The sequence below is a fragment of the Stegastes partitus genome, unplaced genomic scaffold (genome assembly GCF_000690725.1).
Source record: "Stegastes partitus isolate 25-593 unplaced genomic scaffold, Stegastes_partitus-1.0.2 Scaffold85, whole genome shotgun sequence".
Taxonomy (NCBI): domain Eukaryota; kingdom Metazoa; phylum Chordata; class Actinopteri; family Pomacentridae; genus Stegastes; species Stegastes partitus.
Genome location: NW_007577816.1, coordinates 209511 through 221787, shown reverse-complemented (window position 1 = coordinate 221787; position 12277 = coordinate 209511). Strand labels below are relative to the sequence as shown.

The 12277-nt window shown below is 41.5% G+C and overlaps 2 protein-coding genes across 5 annotated transcripts; one reads left to right on the top strand and one right to left on the bottom strand.

Annotated features, from left to right (window-relative positions):
* The first annotated feature begins 2814 nt into the window (after window positions 1–2814).
* echdc1 (enoyl CoA hydratase domain containing 1) lies at window positions 2815–7265 on the top strand. 3 transcript variants are annotated; one of them, XM_008276969.1, is made up of 7 exons: window positions 2815–2866; window positions 3727–3798; window positions 4821–4996; window positions 5149–5291; window positions 5923–5975; window positions 6107–6187; window positions 6301–7265. In XM_008276969.1, exons 2-7 carry the CDS (start codon window positions 3734–3736, stop codon window positions 6716–6718), a joined length of 936 nt encoding a protein of 311 aa, XP_008275191.1. In that variant the 5' UTR covers window positions 2815–2866; window positions 3727–3733; the 3' UTR covers window positions 6719–7265. The 3 variants fall into 3 exon arrangements, with proteins under 3 accessions (XP_008275191.1, XP_008275192.1, XP_008275193.1); XM_008276970.1 differs by lacking the exon at window positions 2815–2866 and adding an exon at window positions 3098–3120; XM_008276971.1 differs by lacking the exons at window positions 2815–2866; window positions 3727–3798 and having other exon boundaries at window positions 4907–4996; window positions 5153–5291.
* Window positions 7266–8244: 979 nt separating this feature from the next.
* LOC103353818 (E3 ubiquitin-protein ligase rnf146-like) lies at window positions 8245–12257 on the bottom strand. Of its 2 annotated transcripts, XM_008276968.1 has the most exons (3): window positions 12071–12257; window positions 11293–11355; window positions 8245–11075 (listed from the first exon to the last, which is right to left on the bottom strand). In XM_008276968.1, the coding sequence occupies exon 3, from the start codon at window positions 11061–11063 to the stop codon at window positions 9903–9905; it is 1161 nt and encodes a 386-aa protein (XP_008275190.1). In that variant the 5' UTR covers window positions 11064–11075; window positions 11293–11355; window positions 12071–12257; the 3' UTR covers window positions 8245–9902. The 2 variants fall into 2 exon arrangements, with proteins under 2 accessions (XP_008275190.1, XP_008275189.1); XM_008276967.1 differs by having other exon boundaries at window positions 8245–11355.
* Between the last annotated feature and the right edge of the window lie 20 nt (window positions 12258–12277).

Sequence of the window (12277 nt, the reverse complement as noted above, 5' to 3'; positions counted from 1 at the left end):
CATATCATTGCAAAAATACTTTCCTCTTATGGCATAGACTAGAGTTATATTACTTGGGGCTTTTGTGAGTAAATACTATTATTGGTATATGCTTGAGACGTGGTTTTAAATGCACAATTGATATCACAGTAAATTGCTGCATTTCATCTTTTAGTGGTTTCAGTAACATTTTGATTTGCCACATCCAATTCGCTGCCTCCATTGAAAAGTATTAATTGGTCCTCCAGTGTCTGCTGGCTCTCCGACCTCCTAACACTCCTCACAGGAAACCTCCAGCCCCCCCGAGAGCCTCTGGCACCTGCCAACCTGCCATTCTTCTGGCTCTGAAATAGACCCTTCCTGGCACTTATTTGATCTGTGTGTGTGTGTGTGTGTGTGTGGAGATCTGTGTGTGTTTTCTTATCTTGGTGAGTTGGTATAGAGTCATGCTGACTGCAGCGCATTCCCTGACTTCCTGTGGAGCCCCAGACAGCTGCGTATCGATCAGTGCGCTGATGTATCAGTTGGACACACTCACACACTGAGGCACACACACACAGATGTACATGCACCAGCATTTGTGCATTCATATAGACAAATGCGTGAAATGTGCATCTCTGTCTCTCTATTTCCCATTAGCCAGGTTGTAATTTCAGACGGGCTTCCATTATCAGCTGCATTATCAGGCTGCGGCTGCATCATTGATATCGAGATGGACGATAAATCAGACTGAAAGGGCTGAGCAGACGATGAATGGAAGTGGACAGGCACAGTCAGAAAATGGCTTCAAAATGTACGTTTATGAAAGAGGAGAAGCACCAGACAGGCTGCCAGTCAATCACACACACCTATCAATCACTTACACTCACTTCTGAGTGATTTAGAGACCACTATGCACGCAAATTCCTTAAAGCCACCGTGTCCTCCAGGTGCTGTACTTCACAGAATGATATTTATGGAAAGGTTGCAGGCTAGCTGACTGAGCTGAATGTACTGTACAGAGCAAGAAAGAGAGTCAGCGTGTCTGGAATGCCTGCCTGGGAAGAGTCCCACCAACCTTTTTGAATTCCTTCCCCTCTTTTAAATAGACCAGAGAGGTGTGGACTTTTAAAACAGAGTTGACTCTACTGCAGTCTTGGATTCAAAGCAGTGTATCCTTGTTGATGACCTTTTAAGTTTGCACCACAGTCATGGAGGAGTTTGGCTGCACAAAACCATCCAGTTAGGGAAAATACACTTGATTGTTTTGTTTTATTTGCGTCACATATCTAATGCAATGATGCCACTGAGTCTTAATCTACCAAAAAACATTTAGCATGCGAAATTCCCTGGAATGTGAAGGTAAAACAATATGCATTCAAAGTGATAAAGATGTGTAAAATCAGTGCTGACTACTGGTATGTGAATACGACAGTATTTTGTCTTCCTCAGATAACATGTACACATACTTGTACACTCCTGTGACTGAAGTTTGCTTTAAGCCTTTGATTCAACTTGTCTCTGGAATCCTCAGTGATCCAAGTGCAACAGAAAAGTATTTTTGGTTCCTCTATTTTTGTTTTTTTTACAGACAAGGCTGTGAACAGCGGTGGAGGATGTGTGGATAGAAGTGACGGATTTATGCTCTCGGTAGCCACAGATCAGACCACAGGACAGGACGTGTCTCAGCCTCCCTCTGTTATTGGCACAATTTGCGTCCTTTTTCCTGCTCTGTCTCTTGATATTTATATCATCCTCTCATTCTTGTTTGTTTCACTGCCTAAACGTTCTCATTTCTAACTCTCACCCTCTACTCATCACATCTTCTGTATCTCCCATTTGGCAAACTTACAAACTTCAGTATTTACACCGATCCGTTGGTTTTCAAAGTAACTGTTAAAATAACGGGTACTGAACAGTTTTAAAGATGTGCCTTCAGGTCAGCAGAAGTTTACGTCTGTCTGTGTTTGCACAGTACTTTGATCCCAGAGCATTTCGCACTTTTTACTGCCCCTCAGAAAGGTGTCACCTCTTAGTATGATATTACATGTTTCTGGAAGGAGTTGGAGAAGACAATCTCTCAGACAAAGCCAACGCTGTCTACGTATCATTTAAAAGGTGCCTAAAAGGAAAACCCAATAACAAATGTAATGTTTTAATGCCTTACATTGGTAACTCTATTGATGCTCTATATTAATATTCCATTTCAGGTGAAAGCTCATCTTAACCTCAATATTTTCAAAAACACCTATTATGTTTATCACTGTAATTCAGATGTACAGTTTTGGTTGCTTGGCCTAGAACTAAATCACAAATGACTGTTGTTAGACTTGGAAAAATCCGCAGTGAAATCACCTTTTATATTCAGTCCAGCAAAGGCATTTTAAGGATTAACTCAAAGACAAGGTCTTATTATGAAGTTTTACCATCAAGAAGACTTCAGTTGACAATAGACCACGGTAATCTAAATGTCAGCTGCTTGTGCCAACACTGTAATAAAACTTGTATGTGTTATTTAAAGCCCTTTGTCAGTACTACTGAATAAGGACATGTCTTCAGAGTCACTTCCTCAGTACTCTGTTTACAGAGCAGTAAATGACATAGAACAGAACCCGCCGTGCAGTGAATAGGCCTCTGATGAACGATATTACAGTTTATACTCCACAATAAATTATTATTGCTTGTAAGTTGTGCAACGTGTACGTGGCCTTGTACCAGAATTACACAATTTGCGCTGCATATCTTTCGGATATCTAGGTGATAGTGCACAAATTGTAGGTATCACTTCGCCCCTCGGCGGGGGAAGTGAGGAACTACATTCGTGTGTTGCCATGTCACTGTTCCCGCAGGTTTCTCGTTTCTAGGGGGACGTATTTTAGAGTAACACCGCGCGGCAAGGTTTAGCAAGGTTGGTGCTAACATTTTAGTTGTTGAATGTTTTGTAGCTATTACAGAGACATGTTCAAATATTTTGCGAAATATATCGTTTCCTCTGCTGCTTGTTGTGTGTGGAAGTGAAAAAGTCAAAAAGGGACCATTAAACTACGCATTTACGGCATTCAGTTTCCAAATATTCAGCAGTTTACTTCAAAACAAAGTGTGTAAAGTAATGTATTGCTTTATGTAAGTAGTCTGCAGCTGTGTTACACTCTCTTCAAACAGGTAAGTATAAAGACATGGATGCTATATATATTTTTTCCCATTAAAAATAATTTATAGAAACAGTAGGCTGGCTAAATATTACTGACAACCCATTTTAAGACCTAAGCAGCATATTGTAGTGCTGTTGCCAATGAAATATCAACATCCAAAGTATCAAAGTCTTTACGCTTATAAAACTATAATATCTGCAGTTTAATGTCCTTGTTGAGGAATATGTTCAAGAGCCCCTCGACTCTTAAGTCACTGTAAATGTTGATGTTATTAAGCCACAAGGGTGTTCAGACCAGACCAAATCAGACCAAACAACACCAGAACCTAGGACAAATTGGAATGTATTTGTCTTTTTGGAAAAAGGCTCATCACACCACTGAGTAAACACCATTAGAGTTAGAGCCTTTCCTTGGGACAGTGAACTGTAATTTAATTGTGCCACATGCTAAAGAAACAACAGCTGCTGCTCTTATTTAGGCAAAAGAATATCTTGTTGCTGGTCCTCAAATTTGATTTTCACTGAATGATCCCACTGTTTTTCTTTATAAAGCAATGTTTCAGAGGTGATTTCTTTCAATCAAAGTAAATCTGAGTATTTTCTCCATCTTCATGCAGCAGCACGATGGTCGTCTGTGCATTGAGGCGACAGCTCCTGAAGAGCAGCAGCCGCTGTGGACCCTGGACCAGGTAATGGAGTCTAGCCAGCATTGTTAATCACCACAATGGCATAGTAAATAAAGTCGTAAGTAAACGAACATCAAGTCTACCGAGCTGAACCCACGTTGTTTGTTCACAAATCAAAAACAATGCATTTCAAATTCTGACTCATGACTGCAATGAGTCACGATCAGAGATGATGTATTTTTATATGTGTGTGTGTGGAGCAGTACCATGAATCCTTCAGGCTGATTCACAGAGGAAATGGAGAGTATTAAAAGCATTCATCCTCCTCCTGTGTGTGAGCGCAAGCATTCTTTCCAGTCTTGAGCAACACAAGGATCTATTAAGGAGTTATCCATATCATTTTTTTTAATGCTACAATTACACACACAGTTGGAATCAATATATTTCAACTCCTTTAACCTGCAAGACTTACTCGTCATGCAGATAGAATTGAATGAAACCATATCAACTAAAATCTGGTCACAATAAATACAGTTCGAATATCAAAATCATTCAGCCCTAAAGACAATATTTTGTTGAGCATCTTTTGACCTTTAGATGTTTCTGGTAGTTTTTAAAAGCTTCTGATACCTGCATTACTCACAGATATTCGTGGGTTTCTGTGCTGCTGCTGCTTTTTTTTTTACACCCACCAAAGGTTTACAAAGGGACTCAATTTTATGACTGAGATGACCAAGTTCTCCAGAACGCCTCTAAAAAATGCATTGCGAGCATAACGAATGAATGATGCTGTCAACTTTATTTATTTTTTTGCTTTTTTGTGGTAATGAAGTAAATTCCTCTCATATGGTGGTAAATCTGGAAGCCTTGCAAACAAGTAGTTGACTAAAACAGCAACATTAGAAGAGGAATTGATCATTCTGACTTAAAACCTCTCATAAACCTAAGCAAGTCTGAATAATCTTGACTGCAACTGTGTGCACATTTAGTTCATATGATGTGTCATTTCACTTCAAATCACACATCTGATCATATAAACAAAGACAAAGGACATTCAAATGCTCTATAAATGGTGTTCCTCCAAGGCTGCTGCAGAGACAGAGCAGTGGATGTGTTTACTCCAGCAGCGATGGCTTCAACCACCAGGAGATCAGAGAGAAGCTGCAGGCTTTTCCTGGAGGCTCCATTGATCTGCTTAAACAGGACTCTGGCATAGCTGTGCTGACCATAAACAACCCCTCTCGCATGAATGCTTTCTCCGGTAAGATGACTGTACATTTAACTCAGTGTATTTTCAGACTGACTACTGCAGATTTGTCATGCTGATTGAGATAAAAACTCAATTGCACATAATCATTACACAAATGTAAATCACATTGGATTCAGTTCATCGGAGGTTTTCTTTCCTGCCAGGCAGCATGATGGTGGATCTAGAGGAGAAGGTAACCCAGCTGGAGAACTGGACATACGGCAAAGGACTTATTGTTTGTGGTGCTGCTGAAACTTTCTGCTCTGGATCGGACCTCAACGCTGTTCGAGCAATATCCAACCCACAGGTAGCCAAGCTGAGAAACTGCATCTCTCTACCTTTCTCTCTGCTTGACTCTGGGCTCATCTCATTTCATTAATTTAAGTAGCATATCCTTGCTGTGTCCTCGAACTCTCTTCCGCACTGTTGCATAAAAGAGGCAACACACAACTGAAATACACAAACCATGTTAGCAGCAGGACTGACAAATGTGTGCAAATGATATTCAATATTAGCATATTACATGCTTTATTTGTCTAGTACTATTTCATGTGCCACAACTATTTTATACTTCACACTGCACGTGTGTTAAATGAATAATAATAATGTATGACATTCTTGTCATAGTCTGCCGTGTTATGACTTGAATTAGAAGTAAAATGTATACTATATATTATCATGAATACTGTTCTGCTCATACGATGGAGATTATAGAATACAGTGGTAGGTTATATTTAAATCAAGCTGTCAAACAGAGGGCAGGTGATGCAGGTTTACCGCATGTCATATTTAATTGAGGTCCCTTTAAACTTAACTACACAAGTAGAGGAGTCAAGGAAAGACATGGAGGATGTGCAAATAGTGAAATGAAATAAGGTTTATAATTCATAGACTTCTTCTACCAAAGATGTCAAAACGATGCTTGTCTTGCCTTGCAGGATGGAATGAAGATGTGTATGTTCATGCAAAATGCTCTTACGAGGCTGCTCAGGTAAGAGTTCTCATTTTCCTTTCTGTTTTTGAAAACTACACCAACAGCAGTATCCAGTATCAGTGTAAAGGAGCTTAGACGTTATATAATGTGCACCACAGTATGCTGACAGACAAGTTTTCTCAGTGCAGGCTGCCTCTCATCTCTGTTGCTCTGGTGGAGGGGAGAGCTTTGGGAGGAGGCGCAGAACTCACCACTGCCTGTGATTTCAGGTAATGTTTTTACATGAGTGAATACAAGAAAACTCGTGAGGATCTTTGTTACATCACAGCGTTCTGTCCAGAAACTAGTAAACTAGCATGTGCCTGCCGTACCTTTCTCATAGAGTAATGGCATCAGGCAGTGTGGTCCAGTTTGTCCATAAACACATGGGTCTGGTCCCAGGCTGGGGTGGCGCCGCACGGCTTGTCCGCATTGTCGGGAGTCAGAATGCACTGAAGCTGCTGGGCGGTGCCGTAAAAGTGGACCCTGAACTTGGCCTGCACATTGGACTGTCAGATGGAGTCCTCGATGCCCAGCAGGAAGGAGAAGGTGTGGGCACTCTCCGACAGCAGGCTGAAAACTGGCTTAGTCGATACACAAAAGGACCTGCTCCGGTGATCCAGGCTGTGAAGAAGGTAGTGTTGTCAGGAAGAGAGCTCCCTCTGTCAGAGGCCCTGAGGACTGAGAAGGATGTGTTTGGGACAGTGTGGGGTGGTCCGGCTAACCTGCAGGCGCTGGCCAGCAAGCCCAAACACAAATGACCTGGTATAGATGTCTCTTCAGTATCCTAAGAGCCCCTCAGACGATCAAAGACCAGGGGAGACATTTTAAATGCCCCATCCTGGTCAAAATTGCCTGTAAGATGCCACACACGAGAACTATTACAGTACATGTGGGGAGAGACTGACTCTAGTTTTACCGTACTGACCTGACTTTGGTGGACTGAAACATTTATACTTTCATCTGTTAAGCAAAGTGCTGTGTTCTAAATGCAGTTATGTCAATGTTATAGTTTCAGTGAATTCATTGAAGCTGCTTCATTGCCTCGAATACACTGATAATGTGAGATCACTTATTTTCAAATATGTATTTTTTGTGTGATGTTACACATACTCTAGACAAGTATGGGAGAAAAGATGTAAATACACATATTAACAATGACACTAATGTTCTTTTTGGGTTTTGTATTGCAAACAAACTGCAGTAAAATAGTTCACAAAAATGACATCATCTGTGTTGCAGTGTGTAAACAGACACAGTATGTGAGGACTTCTTTTATCTCTTTAATAAAATATCAGTAAAAGTGAAGATGCTGTGTGATCTCAGGGTATTATGATTTTACATTCTTCTAAATCCCTTCTGTCCCTTTAAACAAATGAAAACTGTCTTTCCTCCAGGTCTCCTGACAATGTGATTATGGTAATGATTAGATCATTTCAGGCTGAGTCTAACCAAAGCAGACAGACACTGATGAGATATAACAAGCAGCATCTGTCTGCAGGATTGAGAGAGATGCTGCTGCACATCTTTGCTGTTTTACTTGTCTTTGTAAGCTAGTTCAGCTAAACTTTCCTAAGTGCTCATGATGCCAGTGTGGCCTTGATAATCCTCTCTATTTCTATTGTAGTGGCAGATTCTTTGCTAAAAGAGCTGAATTCAGACTGATCTCCACTACTTTGCTCAATCGCTCTTTTATCTGCATCAGGAACCTTGAAGCATGCTGAAGCACTGGGTCAGTTTAAATGGCTAATATGTACATAGTGAATATTGTTTTTAAGCTGTGACACTAGTTTGTAGCTCATTTTTCATAGCCTATTCCATACAGCAAATGAGGCATTACAAAAGCACAAATGTGCACAGACTGAAATGGCAAGAACAGAACATGTCCCTGGAGGACGCCTGGCCTTCATCTCCTGTTCCCCTTCCAGAGGTCATGTTTCCTGGCCAGACACTCAGCTGGAGCGTTAATACCTGCCGTGGTCAGAATACCAAATAGCTACAAGGTGAAAGAAGGGACGTCAAACACTTTGTGATGTGGATAAACGAGGTGGAATCTTACTTAAAAACTGGCCCATTGGTAGCCATGCTTATATAACGCACAAGAAATATTTTCTAAGAACTCACATGCACTGTATTACACAGTAAAACCCATCCATCTATCAACTTTACCCCCTTTATCATGTAGAGGGTCTTGGGCAGCTGGAGCTGATCCCAGCTGACTTTGGAGCTAGACAGAGTAAAATGAGAACCCAAAAACCACCCAAATATTTAGAGACAAACCCAGAAATATCCCTTTAGGATGATGAAATGACACAGTTTATTCTTAAATTACAAACCATATAACAAAAAAAAGCTTCCAAGCAAAAAACGGTTACACAAACTTCAGGAAAGTCTAAAACTGAGCCGATGATGTAAGCATGTAAGAAATATAAAAATAACATAACCTGAAATTTCTGCAGGGTGGCCAATAGCAATGGCATGTTCTTGTTCTCTTACTCCCTCAGACATCATACATAAGAGATTTTACAACCATAAGAAATGCACAAACACAAAATAAAAACATTGACTCGAACTGAATCCAAAAAACATCAATTGTCAACATCCTGCCAACCAGTAGTGTTTAAATAACTCTCTCTTCAAACACGCACAAATCACTAAACTTTAGATAAACACCAATTGAAAATACTTCAGTCAGGGACAATAAGATTATTAATGAGGCTATCGAGGCCTCAACAGCTTTAAAATCAGAACATTGATATTTTGCATTAAAATGCCAATTCTTTAAAGCTGGGAAAAGTGAGGATACATCTGATATGTACTTCTACTATGCACGTTGATTTAAAACAAGATTCGTACAGAATTTAGTTTTAGAAAACTGCAGGTTACTTGAAATCAAATCAAAGACAAAAACCCACTCAGGCCGCCAGATATCCTGTGGGCTCCTGAATTAAATTTCTATTCTTATTAAGTGTGAACTTTAAATACCCACATAACTTAAGTACTGATGTACTTCTCCATTTACTTTCATCACCTGGACAAACAATTTGAAGATTTTCTTTACGCCACAATCAGCTCTGAAATCACACAGTTCCTAAAAGTTAACAGTTACATTTGAGAATTTGGAAGGAAAGGCTTCAGATAGATCTGAAAGAAATCATATAGGCAGTGTGGAGGTTGGGAACATGTTATCAAGGATTAAGTGCTTTGCAAGAGCAGTCATATGATTTGAGCTCTAACAAGGGCATTTCTGTGCGCTATGTTAGCTGAGAGAGTTAAATTGTAGATGGTTAGAATGCAGCCGTTCATAATAATGACTCAGTTCCATTTCCAGGAGTAACATCCTCATTATGCCTTATTTCACTGCACGTCACAAATCTGACTGGGACTTCCATAAGCCGTATTAGGTAGGAAAAGTAAACAGAAGAATAGCTCGGTCTGGCAGAAGCAGGTTGGCAAGTCATGCTTACCTTAACTTCTACTTTTCTGGAATTTGAAAGAACAGACTCAGTACACCTGCAACTACAAGTGTTGAGTGATGACAGCTCAACATCACAATATCTCTGTTACATCTCTCTGACATGCTGGATAGAAAATTCTGAGTTTAATGGTTTACAACAGCATTGGGTATCCATTTGACTGTTTACCAAGCTGTTCCTGCTCTCCCAGTACTATAAAATCAAAGTAAACTTCTGCTGACTGGCTATATCTAGGATGAAGCTTACAAATAGATCATACAGATACATTCAGATCACTGTGAACCAAAGGAAGAGGTACCAAAAACGGAGGAAAATGGCTATGTTTGTTACTGAATGTGTGGTGCCTCATTTCTCCTGAACTAAGCAATCCACCCACATCCGATCTGCGACTGAGTGAACAGCATAAAGTGAGGAATAAATTAATGGAATGGAACATGGCCATTTGGTGATGATGGTATTAATGATTACTTCACACTTCAGTCACTGTACACTGGCCATCAGGCATTCTGGACCTTCCGCTGCTACTGGATGAGGAAGGGGGAGAGGCAGACTCTGCACGAGGAGGGGCTCTGTTCTCTGGATTCAGTCTCTGTCTGCGTGGCCTGTCCTCCCAGGGCTCAACGCGCTCTCCATCTCCCCCTTCCTCTTCTTCATCCTCTTCCTCCTCATCATCACTCCAGTCACCAGAGCCAGACTCATCCACAGAGGTGTGAGGGTCAGAGGACCTGGAGGGTGAGGCCTCCTCCTCCTCATCTTCTTCCTCGCCTTCTCCTGCCTCAGACCGCTCATTAGAAGGTGTAGGCCTGGGGCTGATTTGCAACTGAGAGAGGGCATCCTCCAGAGAGGGGCTAGTGCTGGGGCCAGGCTGACCTCCGAGGGAAATGGGAGGCCTAGCACTAGCTGAAGGGGCTGTAACCGTAGAGGAGATACCTGTAACCTGTTGCTGTACACCTGCTACTGTGGTATCAGCCCCATCAGCAGAGTTTTCTCGGCTTGCTGCCCCCATGGCCCCGGTAACTCCCTCAGTGTCCAATCGCAGTCCTGCCACTCCCTTTTTAGGAATATCCAAAATGTCCCTCTTCATCTTGCGTCTACGACCATGCTCATTGCGCCTATACTGCACCATGTTCTCCAAGTCAGCTACATACAAAAAACCAGCAATCAGCATTTCAGCTGTCTTCTTGCCCTTGGAGAAAGCGTCCTCTAGCTCGCGGCTGGTTCGCTCATCGTATTGCCACCAACCATTACGGCCCTCGTAATACCAAGCATGATCACTTGTCGCCCCGCCCCGACCTCCCGCCGATGCTTTCAGCTCCTCCGGAGAGAGAAGCGTAGGCCTTTCCAGGAAGTCATCAGGTACTTCCTGTCTGCATAGAGCACAGCGTTTGCTCTGCCAGGAGGCTCCCTTCACACACAGGAAACAGAAGACGTGATGGCATGGCAGTTGGACTGGGTGGACACAGCTCTGCAGACAGATGGCACACTCTGGTACAGACAGGGCTGGGGATGAATTGCTGGAGCCTGAGCATGACGATTCTGCACTGTTCCCACTTCCACCGCCACTATTACTGCCTTTCTTACTGGATGGAAGGGAGCCAACAGAGTGGTCGACCTCTCCACAACTAGCCATCCTTAAGAAGTACTGAAGAAAAAGAGACATTTGTAAACAGTTGGTTATGATGGACAAGTGCTCAATTTTGAAAAACTGTACTGTGTACAAATTATTAGTATCGTTGTGAATATTTTTTTGAGGCTCTTATTTTTTTAGATAAATGAACAGAACTTTTGACAGGACATTTATTTTGTAATGAAGTACAGATAAATATATAACAGACTAAAAATTAAACGTAAATACTTACTTGAAGTAGTCTTAATGCTGGTGTATCATTAGGAGAGCTGTTTGATCTTCAAACTTGCCACTGCTAAAAGAAAAAGAGCAGACGGTGAAAATGCATTTTCTTTCGGACTAGTCTAAAAATAAATACAGACATGAAGTATAATATGAAGCTATTCCCATTGTGCACTTATCTGACAACCAAGCCTTATGTGGCAAACAAGTTTAAGTCTGTCGTTATAACAGATTAGTTATAAGTTAGCGTTAATTCCTTAGTTATGTCTAAAATGTAAGCGGTTACTGTTTGTGGAACAAAGGGCTGCTCTGTTATGTCTCACAACATTCAGGGAGCCGTGTCAGCTGTTCCAAGTTTGTGCTAACTTAACCCTGGTGTCTCTTTGATAGAGCTAATGAAGAACACAGCTAACCTTATTCAAGTAAAACCATGAGCTAACGGTGTAACGTTAATACAGTGAACGGTGACAGTCTATAGGAAAACTTGCTTAGCTAACGTCAAATACATAACAGCTACTCAAAAGCAGAGCATTTGCTGTTTCCGTTATATGTACAAACTCGAGTCAAACTACAACGTTTCAGGGGCATTTCTCGACTGGCACAGCCTTCATAACAATGAAACCTGTTGTAGTTAGCTAACGCTGCTAAGCTGAGGGCAGCACTCTGACTCCAGCAAATAGACGGAGTTCATTTGACGGCGCTAGCTTATTTTAGCAGAGCGACATAAACAGCAAAGAGAAGCATTTTCTCACGACACAAACAACGCAACGACTGCACACGTACCGTACCGCTAGATATGGCTCTGGTGATGACGTTTATTGTTACAATTCGAACGGCGGCCCTGATATCCGATGCAAATTTACCGACTTCCAATGTTAACTGGCTTTGTTTTCCTCCGAAAAAGAAGCTGAGATAAAGACGACGACGTAACAGTGCGTAATGACGCACTTTGACGTAAGATCGCACGACCTTTATCTTCTACGCATGACAGTTTG

What these genes read in the sequence shown, in the direction of transcription:
- echdc1 (XM_008276969.1), top strand. Translation starts at nt 3,734, where the DNA reads ATGGTCGTCTGTGCATTGAGGCGACAGCTCCTGAAGAGCAGCAGCCGC. An exon ending in TCGCATGAATGCTTTCTCCG is followed by an intron (nt 4,997 to 5,148) that starts GTAAGATGACTG and finishes CTTTCCTGCCAG; the next exon opens with GCAGCATGATGGTGGATCTA. An exon ending in ACCACTGCCTGTGATTTCAG is followed by an intron (nt 6,188 to 6,300) that starts GTAATGTTTTTA and finishes CCTTTCTCATAG; the next exon opens with AGTAATGGCATCAGGCAGTG.
- LOC103353818 (XM_008276967.1), bottom strand. Translation starts at nt 11,093, where the DNA reads ATGTCTCTTTTTCTTCAGTACTTCTTAAGGATGGCTAGTTGTGGAGAG.